Source organism: Carcharhinus amblyrhynchos, chromosome 1, assembly GCF_965287045.1.
Source record: "Carcharhinus amblyrhynchos chromosome 1, sCarAmb.v2.hapA, whole genome shotgun sequence".
NCBI lineage: Eukaryota > Metazoa > Chordata > Chondrichthyes > Carcharhiniformes > Carcharhinidae > Carcharhinus > Carcharhinus amblyrhynchos.
Window position 1 is genome coordinate 120,431,964 of NC_137324.1, and position 19,495 is coordinate 120,451,458.

A 19,495-nucleotide genomic window follows, 5' to 3' on the forward strand; every position below is an offset into this window, starting at 1 on the left:
AGCAAAAAGTTTGAAGCTTTGTGTATTATTGTCTGAAGCCACAGCTGCAGTGCAAATACTAGCTTGAGAAAGAAATGAATGGAACCAGATTACTTCTTGTTTCATGTGAAATTCTAGTTCCATCTTGATTGAAAAATATTTTGAGCATCAGACATGCTGTCACAATGGAAGGAACATGCACTGCTAAAACTTGAAACCCCTTCGCAGTTCAGTAGCTGCAAAGACAAGTCACATGTCTTATGACCAGAATCACAGAGAATATAATTCAGCGAGGTTGTTTTTAGCGTTGCTGTTGAAGAGACACCTGTGTTTCTGTAGTGTAGCCTGTATTTCTCTAATGTAGTGGTTACCGCGTTCGTTTTACATGCGAAATGTCGCAGGTTCGAAACCAAGCAGCAACATTTACAAATGCTTTTTTTTCCCCAGGGTGGCATGGTGGTACAGTGGCTAGCACTGCTGCCTCACGTCACCAAGGGACCCGAGTTCAATTCCGGCCTTGGGTCACTGTCTGTGTGGAGTTTGCACATTCTCCTTGTGTCATGTGGGTTTTCTCCAGCTGCTCCAGTTTCCCCCCACAGTCCAAAGATATGTAGGTTAGATGGATTGGCCATGCTAAGTTTTCCCTCAGTGTACCTGAATAGGTGCCAGAGTGCGGCAATAGTAACTTCATTGCAGTGTTAATGTAAGCCTACTTGTGACTAATAAATAAACTTTTTAAAAAAGTAACCTGACTTGACAGATCTAAACAGGACGTTACACAAGTGATGGGCACGGATTTGGGAGGTGATGTATTCAAGATCTTTGGAAAGAAATGGATTTGGGCATTTTGAGGAAGGCAGTGATGGCACTTTGGATAGCATAGATACAGATAGTTCAGCCACAGAATCATTTACCATGTTAGCCAGCATGGGTTCCAGAAAGGGAAGTTGGGGTTTAATCTTTTAATGAGCACAGAGTTAATGGAGCAGGAGGTATATCTTGGGGATAAAATTAATGCTGGAGAATGTATTGTATCAGATGAGAAATGAATTATAGTGAGCTGGGGTTTACAGCGACATTGGATAGAGCCTGGGAAAGGTTTGGCCTAGAAACTATGGTGATGAGGAAAGCAGAAAGAGACCGCTGAATGAATGATATCTGTCTTGGTATTGAAAGAATTTCATGAGCTCCTTGCACTTATTATTGGATATGAGTGTGGAGAGGGGTTTAAAGATAATGCAAGAAAAAGCTGAGGCTATGTCACCTTGATGAGCAAACACTGAAATTATGAAATATTAGATTTAACATTCACATTGTTTCTCTCTGCACAGATGCTGCCAGACCTTCTGGGTTTTTCCAGCATTTTTGCATTTCTAAATGTGCCACCGTGGGGTTAGCACTGCTGCCTCACAGCGCCAGGGACCCTGGGCTCGATTTCCGGCATAGGTCACTGTGTGGAGTTCGCATGTTTCCCCTTTGTCTGTGTGGATTTCCTCCGGGTGCTCCGGTTTCCTCCCACACAGCAATGATGTGCGAGTTAGGTGGATTTCATAGAATCCCTATAGTGCAGAAGGGGACCATTCGGCCCATTGACCCTGCACCAACCACAGTCCCACCCAGACCCTATTCCTGCAACCCCATACTTATTCTGTTAATCCCCTCACACTTTGGTCAATTTAGCAAGGCCAGTTAACGTTAACTGCACATCTTTGGACTGTGGGAGGTACCTGGAGGAGACCATGTAGACACAGGGAGAATGTGCAATCTCCACATCGACAGTGACTAGAGATCAGAATTGAACCTGGGTCCTTGGCAACCATTGTTGGCCACACTGTGTTGTGGATTAGCTATGATAAATGCGTGAGGTTATAGGGATGGAGGCTGGGTGGGTTTGTTGTCAGTGCAGACTCGATGGCCAAATGGCTGCTGGACTGTAGGGAATCTATGATTCTTTTCCAGCATTTTCTGGTTTTGTTTCAAATGTCTGGAATCTGCAAAATTTTGCTTTTACCATACAAATTATATGTACCTAGTAACTGACGAAAGGCTTAACAGGTTCACAATCTATATTTGTAGAGATATTTCCTGCAGACAATCTTATGTTCATGCATGATCTTGTCCTTCACAGGAAATGAAAGGCCAAACAATTTAGCGAATAGTGTAGTTTCAAGAAGCCAATCAGCTCTCAGACAAAGAACTCCACTTGTTACTTTGCCAACAACTGATAAACGTATCAACCAGACTCAGGCTTCAAATTCCTTTGAAAGCCTTTCAGGTACGATTGAACCAGATCAGCTTATCCAGCACTCGGTTGTTAACTCAATGAATAGTCGACAAGAAGGTTTATTTGACTGTTCAGAAGACAGAATCAGGCCTGAGTATGTGAACAGGAACTGTGAAACTTTTGTGAATAATGCTGATGCTTACACCCTAGAACTTGCAATGCCGACAAGCCTTCAAGCAAATTTACAGGCCAGGGCTAGCAAATGGCTAAAGTATCAAATTGCAGAGCCGCCCAACCCAACGTCTCCAAACAGTTGTGGCTGGAGTCAACAAGATCATACCCTTGGTCCAGGACAAATGCTTGAAATGGCGGCATTTGAGGAAGAAAACAGAAAGGCACTTGCAATCCAAAAAAATGTAAATGATTCCTTTTCTGTACAATTGATAAAGGACAAACTGATTGAACAGCATGAAAGTGTGTTCAAAGGAAATGAAACATGCACGTTGCCAGTCATTGGTTCTGTCCAGAAAGGGCACAATGTACTGAGCAAAAGAAACCAATACAGGGAAGATTCTGAGGTAAGTTACTAGTTTCAATTTGTTTGCGCAATGTAATTTTTACATTACCATTGCATTTGAGAATGTTTCCTTTAATGTATTTTCTTTTTTATATCCGGTGATAAAAAGTTGCTTGTAAAAGTATAAGATGAGCATAATAAAAAGGACACTTTAGGCTTGTCAGCCATAAAATACACATTGATTTGGTTCTGAATGTTCAGTTTCTGTTCTTTACTGCAGAGTGTCACAGTGTCTGAGTTATGCTTTCCCAAAGCAGATGTTTCGCAAGGAACAAAGACTGTTAAGAGACAAGTAACCATCCCAGCTACCTTCCTTAGTCCTACCCATTACAGACAGGTCTTCACAACAGCAATAACAGGTATAAATAATACAATTTTTGGAACTTAAGGGAATCAAATGATGTAAGAATTGAGCAGGAAAGTGGACTTAGGTAGAAAATGAGCCATGATCATGTTGATTGTTTAAAGCATCCATGACAGCTCCTATGTATTATGTCCTTAAGTCACTCAAAAACCTTTGAAGTAGACACTAAAGCTATTCAAAGATTGCTGTAGATTAACTAGTTGCACTGGAGACAAGTATTGCTATTTTTAGTTTACAAGTCCTGTGATTATTCAAAACTACCAGTAGACGTAATGGTTTAAATGATCTCCAGTTAACATTGTCTATCTCTGATGGCTCAGTGGGTAAATATGGAACTGATATGGATGCAGAAGTTATGCTGCAGCTATACAAAACCCTAGTTGGACCCCACTTAGAGTACTACGAGTATATCTGGACACCATATTTTAGAAAGGATATACTAGTCTTAGAGTGAGTACAATGTTGGTTTACAAGAATGATACCTGGATTTCATGGGTTAAGTTGTGAGGAGAGATTATACACATTAGGCCTGTTTACTCTAGAATTTAAAGGGTCGAGGGGTAATCTGATCAAAGTCTTCAAGCGATTAACAGAAAAAGACAGGGTAGATAAAGATTAATTGTGGCATGGTGGCACAGCAGTTAGCACTGAGCACCAGAGACCCGAGTTCGACTCCCAGCTTGGGCCACTATCTGTGTGAAGTTTGCGCATTCTTCCCATTGTCCGAAGATGTGCGGGTTAGGTTGATTGGCCATGCTAAATTGCTCCTTAGTGTTAGGTGGTTTGTAGGGTAGATAAGTAGGGTTGTGGGGATAGGGATTGTGGTCGCTGCAGACATGATGGGCTGAATGGCCTCCTTCTGCACTGTAGGGATTCTATAATTCTATTTCCATTGGTTGGAGATTCTAAAACTAGAGGGCATAGTCTAAAAATTAATGCCAGACTGTTCAAGAGGGTGGTAGAGATTTGGAACTCTCTTCCACAAATGAGAATTGATGTCAGATTAGTTGCTCATTTTAAATCTGAGATAGATAATACCTTTGCTTAACAAAAATTTAAGGGATATGGACCATGGGCAGGTATACGGAGTTAAGCCACAGGTCAGCCATGATCTCATTGAATGGCCTACTTCTGTTCCTAACTTCCTCTTGCACACTCTCATCTCTCTCTCACACACTATCACTCCTCCCTCTCTCATACATTCATAGTCTCACCTCTCTCTCCCTCTCACACACCAACACTTTTATATGTCTTGTACTCCTCTCTCTCACACAGGCACTCTCATCTCTCCTCTCTCGTACACATACACTCTCACCTTTCTCTCTCTGACACACATAGTCTCTCACACACTCACTCCCTCACACACTCTCTCACTCACACTCTCTCTCACTCGCACTCACTCTCTCACTGGCATTCACTTTCTCACTCATTCATTCTCTCACTCGCGCTCCCACTTCTCTCTCACTCGCACCTCTCACTCCATTGCTCTGTGGCTGCTTTGCCTCCTGTCTCTGGGTGGCCATTCCCCTCCCATTCTGTGCCCATAGCCTATCTTGCTCCACTGCCCGCACCGCTGTTTGGTTGCCTTCCCTCTTGGCATTGTGTGGTACTTTCCAGTGATGATTTTGCCACTGTTACCAGCTCATCCAGTTGCCTTCTCAGCTTATTGGTTTCCGATGGGCTGTCTGGAGTAGCCAACACTGTGAAAACTGGCTTTGGGCAAGCTAGAAAGACAGCTTTTATCAAATGTAAAAGGGCCAGACTTAATGTGGAACCTTTGGATGTTTCCTGTGGATCCCAGTTTGGAAATTGCTGGCTTAGATTTTGCTCCTGATATTTGATTCAAGTTTGTTGCTGATGAGTTTGTTGCATTTATGCAAATGGGGATGGCTGGACCATCCCCACTCTTCCTACTGAAAACATCCCTGGATACAGTGGGCTACTTTGAGGCTTATATTAACAATCATGGGGTTCTAATATATTTAATATATAGAAGTTGGACTTTGAGAAATAGGGGTGCTAAGTAAGATAACTTTTAATGTGTGATATATGACTTTTGCCATTTCTGCAATTTCCAAGATTAGGCTTTTACTACAAAAAATGTTAAACTCTTCAGTGTGAACTCAGTATTGGTCGGTGCTCGTCTTTTTTCAGAACATCTCAATATTTGGCTCTTTGAACTGTCTCAGAAGCTACATAAAGCTTTGTCAAAAGTTGACATATCTGAGTATTCTTCAGAAAAAGCAGGAACTGCTAAAAAAGAGCAAAAATTTGTCCCGCTTTGCCAACATCAACAGCCTGCAAAGCTTGTCATGGTTAAAAAGGAAGGTCCAAATAAGGTAATGTTTTTGGCAGACTAACAGTTTTTCAGCTATAAGTACTTGAGTTGCGATTAAACTAAAGCTTTTAACTCCTGCTTGATGAGGGAGAGATTAGCCATTTTTCTCACACATGATTACTATCTTGACCCTAACTGGAAAGCATTGGTGTGTCGGTGTTAGCTGCAGATGTGGGGGTTAAATGAAACAAAGTTGTGGACATAAAACAGTAGAATAGTGTAAAACAGCCATTTACCACTGTACACTCCACCCCATATTCTGTTCCATTGCCTTATAACAGTTGACAAATGCAATTCTGCCTGTATTATGTCCAGTTTGAGTAACCTATTCCTCCCATAGCTGAGATCATTAACTCAGCACAAGGTATTTAAACTTTGGATGTTCCTAACCATTATGATTCAGTTTTACACTATACAGTACATTCACTGAGATATTAGCAAGGCACTGCTATCACTTAGCTGTGCTATTTTCAATATTTCAGTTTTTTTAAATGGTGGGAAGATGATGCAAAATTATTGAAGTTGATGCAATAAAAAATTATATTTTTATTTTATTAATCTTGGGAAAATAGTATAAAAGATTTGCAGAGAATCACAATATATTTTAATATTCTACTCAGAAATATGTGGCATTCTCTGTAATGCAGGCAGCAAATTTACTGTTCGGATATTTCCCTTCTCCCCTTTTGAAAGATTGTAATACAACAATTTGAATTCTATTTCCTCCTTGCTTCTTGTAGGGTCGTTTATTCTATACTTGTGATGCCTCAAAGACTGACCAGTGTAAGTTTTTCAAATGGCTAGATCACATGCAGCCCACTGATTTGGAACAGAGAATGGAGACTCAGTCAAAGTTAATGTTGTCTGATGCCAAGAATTTAGGTGCCTTCATTCGAAGTCAGCACATACCTCTGTACAGTGAATGTGTGCTTCATGTAAGGTATGCTTTACTTCTGTCTGTGTTGATGGTAATATGCAACTTGTTATAATTTTTTGTTGTTGCGGTACAGAATTCAATGTATGTTTACATTCCAGAATCACAGTTAAAGCGTTAGTAAACTTTGAAATGCAGAACATTATTTTCCAGCTGTGGTATGCTTATCAGGAATGGAAAATGACAACGCAAACCACATTGAATGTGTGTCGGTGTCAGTGTTTGTTAGTGTCATGTCGTTATTACTGAAAAAAGTAGAATTATTCAAAATTTGACAGAATTGACGTTATGCAAGTGGCTGGACAAAGTATTCAAACAAAATTAGAGAGTTAGAAGCATTAATAGTGATGGGGGAATATGATACAGCAGCAATAATAGAAGTGTATGTCTTGGTTCGACAAAATCTGGAACTTAATATTCCTGATTGTTATATATTTAAAGAGGTTGCAAGTTGCTTTAAGAGCTGATCATATGATTTGATGGTGATGTTATTAGGGTGTTACAAACTGCTGTTTTATTTTCAGTTTTGAGTTCTGCAGTGCAGAGAACATCTCTTTCAATCAAATCTGTTGGGTGAAATTTTACAAGAATGATTCTAAGTATCCACATAGTGTGAAAATGGAAAAGTTCATAATCCATTTTTTTGGGTGAGCTTTCACACCCAATCTTATGTAGGTAGTCATTGAAAATATGGGCTAGACTGTTTTTAGCTGCTGCAGGTAGTGGGGTGGCATTAATTCATTTGCCAGCATATGGAGGGATCAATGCACGTGCAGACCTCTGACACAGACCAATTGTGCTTCCCTTCTCCCCGTTCCGATCACATCTCCAGAGCAGCAGCGGCCCACATCCTGCCCTCCCCCAATCCCCACCCCCACCTGATTCAACCAAAGTTAGAGTGTGCAGCGGACCTCCCTCTCCCCTGCCCATCGGGTTGGCCTTTCATGCTGCGCTTCTGGCACTGCCCACAGGGCACTGCGCTGGTGCCAGGTTGGCACAGCCTAAGGGGCAACCCTCTTGCCCTTGGCCACCTTGGGGGCCTCACTGGCCTCCAGTTCCACCTGCGAGGCCAACGCGACTGCTCCCATTTATGGGGAGCAGGTGTTTTGACAGAATTGGGATCAAACTCCCATCTGCAGGCCAGCTCAATTGCTGGCCAGCCTGGGACCCCCACAGTGCTGCCCCTCCAGCACCCCCCCATGGCCTGATCGCAGTCCCCTCAACAATTCCCAGGCCAGTCCTGTCCTCCCACTAGTCCCGGAGCGCCTAGATGCACAGGCCCCAGGCACCGGCGATCCACCTGCGCTCTCGCTATGGCAGACCCCTCCCCTCGCTGACCCACCCCTGGGGTCAGAACCATCCGGAGGCGGAAGCACACCACCCTCCCCTCCGCTCCCCCTGGCAGACCACCCCCAACACCCACCCCCAAGCCTCTCCCTCTATCCCAGACTGACAGCAAGACCCCCCTCCGCTATTGATCATCCCTATGCCCTGCCCACAGTAGGCCTAGCCCCCTTGGCACTGCCCAATGCCCGATGACAGTGCCAAGGTGCCCCCGGGGAAAGGAAATTTTGCAGCTTCGGCACTGCCGGGAGGCACAGGCTGGCACTGCCGGGGTGCCCATGCCTAGGGAGCACTGCCACCCAACCCCCAGGTGGGCCCCAATTGCCCCCCTTCATTCCAGCGAGATCTCCCGCTAGCTCCCCAAACGTGCTAGTCTGAACCCTGCCGGAATGAAGTACTCCTGGTGGGTGGGAGATTCGATCTTCGTATTTAAAAGTGATTAAAAAAAGATTTAAATTACTCACCTGCCTTTCTGTTGATTTCCAGCGTGGTCTGGCAGATGTCTTCTCACTGGCTCTGGGAGATGCTCATGTGTTCCCCGCACGTGTGCAAATCCCATTCAAGGCCGCAGACCTGCGCCTCCCGCCGGAAAAGTGGTGGGCCGCAATGGGAGAATCGTGGCTCATGTCTTTTTTGTGCAAAAGCCTACACACCTAATATAATATAATAAATTACACTGGTCATCACATTTTTACGAAGGGGAAGGTGGTGAGTCAATGTTAGGAAAGAATTCTCTCTCCGCACCAGAATATAAATATGTACAGGGATTGAAATAAGGAAGAGAAGGGAAATAGTAAATTTTCGATTGTAAATTATAGGGCATTGAACACTAGTAAAGATTGGTTGGGGTGTTTGGAAGAGCTATGTTTTAAACAGTTTGGAGAAATATGAACAAGCAAAAGGTCAATAACATTAGGTTACAATACGCAGCCATGGTCTCGTTTACAGGTCTTTTCATCCACCCTTGTGCTGCCCCCCTTGGTTAACTCACTCCCAAAGTTTTTCCCCATGTGACTAGTGAAAGATGAAGTGGACAATGAAAAAATTGCAGTCAATTCGCTTTTTAACAGGCTGAGTAACTTTTGATTAGGTTTTATTTGAAAAGGTAAGCAGGTTTCTGGTTTAAGCACCCCTCCCACCATTTTCCATATTATCGAAGAATGATGAGACTACATTGGATTGCTGAGCTGACATCATCACGCCATATTTTATGCAAGCACGGAGGGAGTGGCCTGCTTAATTTGAGGCTGTAAAATCCAGCCCTCAGACCTCTGTTGCTATGTTCAGCAAAAATGGGCAGAGAATGCGCCATGTACACTTTGCCTATTTGTATCAGGCAGGGAGGAACCATTTGTTGTTTGAGAATAGCTCTGTAATTCCTTATTGGGAGAGTACAAAAATGTTTCTTCTGAATCCAGACAATTTTTTTTGTTTTTATTTCAATTCGATCAAATCAAGTCCAATTCAGAGTCTCAACAAGTTGAGACATTCCCGATCCAAGCTGACAAGACAGGGCTCTCACCTCCTGTCTTGGGCTTGATCTACATGATCCAAACTGATTGGAGTAGGCATAGCTCCTCTCCAAGGCTTGATCTCATTTGCATCTTAGTCAAAAGGCCGAGATGCTGCTTTTAAAAATTGCTTCGAGTGAAGCTGAAATGTAACCTAATGACTTCAACCAAGCACAGCATGTCGATACTACACCTGATCTTAGCCATGAGATGTGATACAAATTTTTTTTAAAACTTTATTCCAATCCAATCAAATCAAATTAAAGCCAATTCAGAGTCCCAACAAGTTGGGACATTCCCGACCCAAGCTGACAAGACAGGGCTCTCACCACCTGTCTTGGGCTTGACCTACATGATCCAAGCTGATTGGAGTAGGTGTAGCTTCTCCCCCAAGGCTTGATTTTACTTGCATCTTAGCCAAAAGGCCGAGATGCCGCCTTTAAAAATTGCTTCAAATGAAGCTGAAATTATTTTGTGAAATAAGTGCATGAATGATAGCTGACTAAACAGTCGGCGCTAAACCTTTCACTCGTTTTAATCTTAAAATCATGAAAATGTTATTGGTTATCCATACATTTGGTGTGTAATATTTTAAAATGTTCTGATAGGCATTACTGAATTTTCTACATTTTTTAAAAAGAAAATTTCATTTTTGCTTATCCTAGTTTCCTTCTTAATTTGAAGACAGATTTTAGCTATTTCATATGAACTTATTTTAATCTTGATCATTTGCAGGAAAACATCTGGTTTGCAAGGAAAGAGATTCTACCGTGGCAAGTTGAAAGCACTGATAAATAGGGAAGGGGATTTGGAAAGCTGTTTTAAGACAAAATTGTACCTAGGGTTAAGCAGGAAAGAGAGTTCTTCAGTTTACAATAAAGGTACATCTAAAATGTTCCAATTTAAAGCACTCACAGTCGAGATTTAATCAAATACCAAGTTGTATCAAAACCAAATATATTTGTTCATGTTATCTAGTCAACTTCACTCGTGAAATATATTTCACTGCTGCCCTGTATATGTTGTTAAGAATAATAACGTTATTACATACAGAGACAAATAATTTCAGGCATGTGCCTAACTTTCTGCTTGGTTATTCACTAGTGGAAGTGTGGTAGGGAGATACTACCCACCCATCACACCAGCCATGCCTATGAGTTATTCCTACAGCATGTAGCCTTTGTTACAGAGTTTCTCTGCTCTGGGGTGAAGGTGTGCAACGCCAGGCTTTATGGGTCTGCTGGCATAGCAAAGCTGGTGTGCTACCTGCCAACAATTTAACCAGAATTGAAAAGAATATCTCTTGGAGAAGGGTCTCTGCAGAGGTATGCTCTTTGAGTCCTTGTATTCCAGCCTCTGTGTGCCTTTTGTTTCATTTGGAATGCCTAACAAGCAACCAATGCACCCAGTACTCTTGGAATATAGATAGCAGAAAACACAATGCAATCTGTAGTTGGACCTTGTTTAGGTCTTTCTGCAAGGGCATAAACTGCTTCATTTTCATTATCTGATCAGTTGTGAATGGAGGTGAGCATTGTGCTTGGGCAGCTGCCCTACATCCGATCTTAGGACAGAGAGCATGTCATTGTTGAGGCTGCTGAACATCATTGGGCCTCAGACACTGCCCAGAAGAACTCTTGAAGCAATATTCTAGGGCTGATATGTTTGGCCTCCAACAATCACAACCATCTTCCGTTGTGCTCATTATGACTGATGCCACCTGAGTGTTTCTCCCTCAGATCCCCTTTGGCTTCAATTTTGCTACAGCTCCTTGATGCCACATATTAAAGTACTGCTTTGAGGTTAAGGGGAGTCACTCTTACCTCACTTCAAGATTTATGTCCATGTTTGGTCCAAGGCTGCAATGAGGTTTGGAGCTGAGTGGTCCATGTGGACAAAGTGCATCTATACTCAAAGCTGAGTATTGGTGAGTGATTAAGGTTTAACAGCACCATTGATGATTCTTTCCATGATTTTGCTGATGATTGAAAGTCAGTAGGCAGAGTGGATATTGATCAGGTTGAGTTTGTCCTGCTTTTCATGGACAGGGCATATCCGAGCAATTTTTACTTTGTCGAGTAGATGCTGTACTAGGATAGCTTAGCTCTGGGTGCCATTTGAAAGCATAAGTGGTTGTAAAATGCCTATGAAACTACTGAAACTTTTCCTATAAATAAAAACAAAGTGCTGGAAATACTCAGCAAGTCTGGCAGCATCTTTGGAGAGTGAAACAGAGTTAATGTTTTGAGTCGAATGTGATTTCTTCAGATCTGGTTTGGAGGGAAATGGAAATCCTGAAGGTGAACAAGGTTAAGCCCATTGGAGAGAAAAGCAGAACTTCTTTTCATTGTCTTGTAATATCCTTAGAAATCAAAGTCAGTAAGATAACAGTGACACTTCAAATTTAGCTTCACTTTTAAAGATTTTTTCATAAAATGAAAACTAAATCTTTCAAAACTGTCAATTAGTAATGATTGTTGAAAAATTCAATAACCTGAATAATTTATTTCACCTTGTTCTTCTTGAAATTGTGGCAGATGATCTCTGGATTGTATCAAAAACCTTGATGTTTGATCCATTGGATACTTTCATCGCATGTAGTGTTTTCTATGGCCCATCCTCAGCAAGTGAAGTTGAGCTTTTGCCACTGAAAGGTTACTCTCCCTCCAAATGGGCTTCAGACAGTAGGTTCTTTATTTTGTGTTCTTTTGTTTCTCTTTCTTCCCTCCTTGGCACAATTGCTTTGCAAAATTATACATTTTGCATTTAGAGGTTGTAAATACTATGTTGTAAATCACATATTTATTAAGTTATAACAAGAAATCCATTTGTGCAGGCAAGTGCCCTTTACCAAGAAGCTTCTACTTTGGCTAGTTTCTCTAAGTTTGTTCCACTGGATCTTGTCAAAGAGATTGATTCTTTCAATGCTCACTAGATCTTTGGATTCTTTTGAGCTAATAAAAAAAATCTGACTAGCTTTGTAAAACGTTGAGCAGGTCAACTCAATTGCTGCTTAAAAATAAAATAAATTAAAAATACGTAGGACAGAATTTTACGTCCTCGTTCATCCCGAAACCAGAAAATGCCGCCCAAGGTCAACGGTCATTTCCATTGTCTGCCCCTCACCTGCTCCGATTCTGTGGCAGGCAGGGCAGTAAAATAGTTTTAAATGATTGCAATTATTTTGAAGATTAAGACAATTTATTTGAGGAATTCCTTCTGTTCTCCCAGTGATTGTTCATGCCTTGTTTGTTGGGAATGCCAGCACTGAACTTACTTGTCTGAGAAATCTGCAGGAACATGTCAATCCAGCTTCTCTTCCTCTGCTACCACACTTAATCAAAATGTAAGTCGTTCGGTTTTGCACTCAACACAGAAATATCTTCAAGTCAGTAATCAATAATTACAATTCAGAAGTTTTCTTTTAAACTTTTAATGATAGAGTTATATTTATAAAAGTTTTGATTGAAACTGCCAGTTTTGATTGTAATATTAAGTATCATTTTCTCTGATACTGAAAAAATAATATTCCAAGTGTTTTTAAAGTGAAATGTTGTTCGTTTGTTTTCTGTACTTTGTTTTCTCCAATTTTCTTTAATTCTTACTTGAAACCATTGATTTCTGGTGTTAAAGTCAGTGGTGGCCTTGTAGGCATTTTCATGTGAGTGATGATGATGGAAGTATGGGACTTTCACCCAGACAGATTGGAGATCTTAGGACCCAGACAAATGGTGATATAATTTCTCCAAAAATTCTCCTAATCTCCTGAAATAAATTTGGGAATATCTGCCATTTCTTTGGGGTTTCACCGGCCTTGTCCCAAAAGTTGCCAGCGGAAATTCAAGGCCATCTTAAGTCAAACAGTGTGTGCATTTTCAACCAGTCAAGTCACTAGATTGCAACCTGTGATAGTAATCTGAGCTGCTCTTTACCCCTCCCTAATTATGGGAACTGAGACCAATTGTATTGCCTTGACTGACACAATGACTTGAATCATTCATTGTAATTCACTACTAACTGGGGGCTGGTGAAAGGGTCATACCAGAAACATTCCTGCCCTATATAGATCTCAGGTACTAGCTGGAGAATTTATTTATCAACTGAATAACTGGATACTCCCTAACCTATCTCGTAGATAGTAACAGTAAAGCTCCAGTGTGTGTCTAGTATGTGAAAGACAATGGGGCTGAATTTTTGTTTTGGGCTCAGGGCATCAACATCGGGATCAAAACTGGGTCTCAACCCCTCTTTGTGTTGGGAATAGTGACTCCATATGGTTTTCAAAGGATTGAACAGATGGCCGGCTTGCTGTCCTATTAAGAACAACAACTGGGCTCTGGAGCAGAAGGGCCAATAGGAGACCCTCCTGCATTAAGAAAACAGCAACAAGTAAAGGAGAGAAAGGACTCTTAAATGGTGGCGCTCTCTCGACACTTAGAAAACTTAAAGAAATAGTGTCCAAAGCTAGGGGACTGCCATTATGGAGGGAAAGCCCTTCTCCGGGACTGTGACCATCTTTCAACATCAACACCAGGAAAGGGGAGGTGTTGATGGGTGGTTAAATGTTTCTGCAACACTGGGTCCACTCTGCCACTGGGAGGCTTTCTCCTTTCACTGGCTGTGTTTTGGCCAACGTAGTGAGGGAACATTCCAGTTGGTGTGGAACTGAGATCTCAATAGACCACTGAGGGTGTTTAGTCATTTTACCCCCAATGCAGCCTATTTGATAATGGCTTGGAGGTCGGATTGTGCTGGCAAACAACATGTTGGCTTGTAGCAGGAAATTCCAGTTCCATCTCCCTCCAATCCCATCTCCATCAACAACTGAAAACACAGCCCTAAAGCTAGGTATGAAGAACTCCAGCACTTCCATAAAGTGCAATTCGTACTTTATTCTTGTTGAAAAAAAGATTTTTTTTAAGAATAATCAGTTACAATTGAAGCAAGATGATAAAGGAAATGAATAAGGAAAATAACTAATTAAACTCTGCTCTCACATAAACCTATATTATATACTGAAAGTCTACATTTAATTAATTTAAGCGGGGGGAATTCTCCCATCCTGTCTGCCATGGGAATCATAGCGGGTGGGGGCACGAACAACATAAAGGCCCATTGACTTTGGGTGGGATTGTCTAGTTTTGGGTGAGCATGGAGAATCCCATCCTTTGTTTCTCAGGCCATTATACAAGTGTATATAGTTGTCAGAGAAAACTAGGTCATAGAATAAATTAAGATGGAATGTCAGTGCGATCAAATTATTTTCCACCTATTTGGGCCACAATATCATGGGATATACTTTTGTGTGAAATGCCACACAGCAGCATTTAAGCAGTGGGTCAGTCACTCTCTGTTGGGAAAAACAAATGTGCACTAATCTTGGTAAATTTTCAATTTTAACTGTTTATTTGTTATGTGTTGGGGAATAGGGTTCAGTGTCTATTATAGAGCAAAGAGATTAGAATCTGCCCTTTTGTTTATTTTCATTGACCGTTGAAGAAGAATTAAAATCAATGTCATGGTTTAATATTTTGAAAATAAATAGTTAGCCAGTATTCCATGTTTTTATAAAACATTCATGATAGCATTAAAAAGTGGTAAGCTTTAGATTTCCTGTTGTGTTCTATATGACAGTGCTTCTGCTTTGTTTTAAAAAAAGCCATGTCATTCCTCAAAAATAACTGATGTTTGTTTTAATCTGTAGGCCTTGTTTTGAAGAAGAAGCGATAGTCCGGTCTGCAAGAGGAAGATTTGTTTCTCCTACATTAAAAATACCAATAGTAATGACTGGATTGTTGTGCAAAGAAAGGGTGTTTGCATTGGCGACAGAAATGATATCCAAGTTTCACTTGAATACCGACCAGGCAGCTGCATTCAGACAAGTAGCGGTAATGATGGCGAAAGGCGAGACCCCCAAGGAACTCATTCTGCCAGTCACCGTCATACATGGTATAAACAAATAAATGCTGCTTTTGAATTTTTTCATTCTTGTATTTTTTTCTCTTCCTCCATCATAATTTTAAATTTTAATATTTCATTTATCTTTTCAACTTGCTCCACATGAAACAACGGCTGTCCACCTCATCCAGGACATTTATGCTTCTTGAATCATTTTTTTTGGACAGATTTACACTGGGCCAGAGTACACTGTAGCTGCCAGGGTCATATCATAATTTCTGTTCAATTTTATGTTCCATGAACTGTTTGTTGGACATGTCATTGCATGTTTAATTTCCACGAGACTGCACTGCAAGTTGTTGTTGGAGGGAGATTAAAACAGTGCTGCAGCTTTAGGCCTTAGAGTCTATGGGATTAAACAGGGATTGAAAGAAACTTTGTGTCTCCTTAATCAATCAGATTGAAGAAACAGGAAGTGGCAAAATGGCATTTTAGCACAACAGAATAGCAAATCATGTACAGAAAGTGAAATAAAGAGAGGAATAGTAAGATTAGAGTGAACAAAAAAAAAAATTAAGCAAAACTCCACCATCAGTGAAAGGTGAGTGAATAAGATTCCAGTACCAGAGAGATGATTTGACTAAAATTCTGTTTTCAAAAACTAACTGAATATGCTTTGTTAATACATTGCACTTTTGTAATTTTTCTGATCAGGTGTCTATGGAGCTGGGAAGAGCTATCTGTTGGCCGTTGTGATTTTATTTCTTGTTCAACTTTTTGAAGAAAGTCATGCAGCTGAGGGTCCCAGGCAGGTTCCCTGGAAACTTCTCATCTCTGCATCTACTAATGTTGCGGTGGATAGAGTACTGCTTGGGTGAGTGATATTTCAACATGATTGTGGTAGCTCAGCAGAGCACTAGGCAGGGTTAAGCACGAGTCTAAGAGCTCTTCAGGGTGGTTAGATGCAAATCCAAATTTGTAGAGCAGCATTTAGAAAGCAGTGGTTGGAGAGCAGCAGTTAAGCTCTGGCAGTTGACCCTTGAGAGTTGAGGAGTAAGGTGGTCTTCGTCGTCCTCCCATGTATAAAGTTTGGCTCAAATAAACAATTTTGTTACTTTCACCTGTCAAGTAGTTGTAGGGCCTCACAATTATTACAGTGACAAACCAGACATGGAGTCTGTTTTTGCAGTTATTTAATTTGAGTTTTAGTAAGTGCCTTTCCAAATGCCCTCCCACCACATAGGACAGCATCGAGCTCAAAAGACCTTGGCCGGAATCTTCTGGCTATTCATGCTGGTGGGATCTTCCCATCTGGCCGCCAGCGCAACGCCACTGTGGGTTTCCTGGCAGCATAGTATAGATTCAGTGGATAATCCCATTGACAGCAGTAGGATCAGATGATCTTGACGACCCATCCAAGGGAAACAACCTCTCAATGTTTACCCTGTCATGTCCCTTCAGAATTTGCTACATTTCAATGTGATCACCTCTCATTTTTCTAAACTTCAGATATTTTGTTCAGTTTAGTCCATGTTGGGCAACCCCCTCATTCAACAAATCAACCTTGTGAGCCATTGCTGCACTGGGGATCTTATAGAAACATATAAGATGATTAGAGGTTTAGATAGGGTGGATGGTGATAGCCTGTTTCCTCGGATGGAGAAATCTAGCACGAGGGGGCATGGCTTTAAATTAAGGGGGGGTAGTTATAGGACGGATGTCAGGGGCAGGTTCTTTACCCAGAGGGTGGTGAGGGACTGGAATGCCCTGCCTGCTGCAGTTGTAAATGCGCCTAGTTTGGGGGCGTTTAAGAGATTGGTGGATATGTTTATGGACGAAAAGGGATTGGTTTAGATTAGTGGGTCAATGTTTTTTTTTAAAATAAGACTGGTCGGCGCAACATTGTGGGCCGAAGGGCCTGTTCCGCGCTGTAATGTTCTATGTTCTATGTTCTATCATGAACATTAACCAATATTCATCCCTCGACCAACACTTAATGGGATTGAGGGTTATAGATAGGCCTGGTAGGTTGGGATATGATCGGCGCAACTTGTGGGCCGAAGGGCCTGTTTGTGCTGTAGTGTTCTATGTTCTATGTTCTATGTTCTCTCCAAGGTGACTATATCCTTCCTTAGATATGGAGAATAAAACTGCAAATAGTACTCCAAAGTCCTGTACAAAGTCCTGTACAATTCTGACAAGTCTTCCTTTCTCTTACAATAAAAGCCAACATGAAAACATAAGAAATAAGAGCAAGGTTAGACCATTTGGCCTCTTGAGCCTGCTCCACCATTCAATAGGATCATGATTGGGGCAGTGGCCTTAACTTCACTTTATGTACATGCTCCACCTCTCTTCTCCATTCCTCCTCCCCAAGTCTCCATTGCTGTCTAAGGGTATGGAATTTCAAAGAAAGGGCTTGCCATTTATCTTCCTAATTGCTTACTGTATCTGCAAACTAATGTCCTGAGTTTCTTGTATGAGCATACCCAAGTCTGTCTGAACATGAACATTTACAGGTTTTATATCTTTAAACTATATTACTCTACTTTTTGATTCTTACAACCAAAACGAATAATCCGCACACTTCCCATTATTATGGTTCATCTGCCATCTTGTTGCTATATTTCTTTGCAATTTCTGTCTCCTTCTCACAATTTGCATTTCTACCTAGCTTTGTAGGATCAGCAAATTTGGATATGTTACTCTCTTTGTCTAAGTCGTTAATGTAAATTGTAAATAGCTAAACCCCAACACCTCAGGATCTCAGTAGTCATAATCTACCAACTTGAGAGTGCCTCATTTATATCAACTCCTTGCTCCCATTAACCAATTCTCTTTCCATGTTACTATATTACTCCCAACTGCATGAGGCCATATTTAGTCTACTATCCTTTTGTGTGGCACATTATTAAATGCCTTTTGGAAATCCATCTACTGGTTCTCCTTTATCTACCTTTGTAGTTATATTAACAAAGAACTCTCAGTTAATGTGTCAAACACAATTTCCCTTTGTAAAATCATGTTGACTTTGTCTGATCATGTAATGATAATAGATTCCAACGCTTCCCTAAAGACTGATGCCAGGTTAACAGGCCCTGTAATTCCATGTTTTTTGTCTCCCTCCTTTCTCAAATAGTGTTTACTAATCAGGCTTACTTATGAAAATGGACACTTAGGCTACTTGCAGATGGTGTACTTAATGTGGAATCACGTCAAGCATGAGTTAATGTTTTCAGGAAATTAGTCATGGTTGGGAGTGAAGCAGTGGAAAGCTTGGATTTATGTTTGGCTTGGATGTATGTTTCTAAAGCTCATTGAAAATTACGCCTTTTAGAAAGAGTAGTATTGGATTTGGCTTCAAATCCAACAACCTATTGGGGAATTGATATTCCAGTTAGATTGTATATAAAGCATCTAAACTATCCAAATTGTTCTGAGCAAGGTTATTAAAATGTGTGTCCTCCAATGTTTGCAAAACATTCCACAATCCATCATCAACCAGTGTTGGCAGTACAGCAATCACTTCACTTTGACTCCTTGAATATAATATTATGCTCCTTGCAAAGGGACTGGCTGGTGGTGGAAGATATAAGTTGGGCAGTATAGTGGCAGTGTATTCCTGCTGTTGCTGGTATTTCAGCAGAGGGAGGTGCTGGATGGCCTGTTGACCTTTGGGCCAAATTAAACCCTTAACGTGCCTTCTTGGACTGTCACTGATGGATCATATAGTGGAGCTGCCAGGTTCTTTGTTGCTGCCATTCAGGAAGAGGGGAGATGCCCCCTGTTCAGACAATTCTGCAAGACCCCTCCCCCCTCCTCAAACACACAAGAGCCTGCCAGCCTAGTCCTGGTGAAACACTAGATTTTCTTTGATGTCTGACTCCATGACTCCTCTTAGGGACTGCCTGAAAAAGGACAGCACTGAGCTTAAAAGACTTTGAAAATTTCAAGTTCAAACTTTGGCCTGTGATAGTTTGCCAATCTCAGCTAAGTTGGTCGCAAAATTAGCTCTGAGCTAAGCAGGGACCAGGAATAAGCCATTTGGTTCCTCAAGCCCACTATGGCATTCAGTAAGATCATGGCTGATCTGATTGTGGGGTCAAGTCCACATTCCACCTATTCCTGATAACTTTTGGTTCTCTTGTTAGTCAAGAATCTATCTACCTCTGCTTTCAAAATATTCCTTGACTCTGCCTCCAACGCTTTCTGGGGAAGAGATTCACAACCCTCTGAGAGAAAAAAAGTTCTCATCTCTGCCTTAAATGGGAGATCCCTTATTTTTAAGCTATGTTCTAGTCTGTCCCACAAGTGGAAGCATCCTTT

General features: G+C 41.3%; 1 protein-coding gene across 1 annotated transcript in view; it reads left to right on the forward strand.

Moving 5' to 3' along the window:
• LOC145350180 (5'-3' DNA helicase ZGRF1-like) overlaps positions 1-19,495 on the forward strand; it is a 94,835-nt gene that overhangs the window by 26,972 nt on the left and 48,368 nt on the right. Inside the window, exons 10-18 of the mRNA XM_080199230.1 lie at positions 2,108-2,781; positions 3,001-3,139; positions 5,299-5,483; positions 6,223-6,422; positions 10,007-10,152; positions 11,809-11,955; positions 12,503-12,617; positions 14,976-15,220; positions 15,884-16,043. Of these exons, the coding sequence (XP_080055356.1) occupies positions 2,108-2,781; positions 3,001-3,139; positions 5,299-5,483; positions 6,223-6,422; positions 10,007-10,152; positions 11,809-11,955; positions 12,503-12,617; positions 14,976-15,220; positions 15,884-16,043 (2,011 nt within the window). The remainder of the gene's footprint in view (positions 1-2,107; positions 2,782-3,000; positions 3,140-5,298; positions 5,484-6,222; positions 6,423-10,006; positions 10,153-11,808; positions 11,956-12,502; positions 12,618-14,975; positions 15,221-15,883; positions 16,044-19,495) is intronic.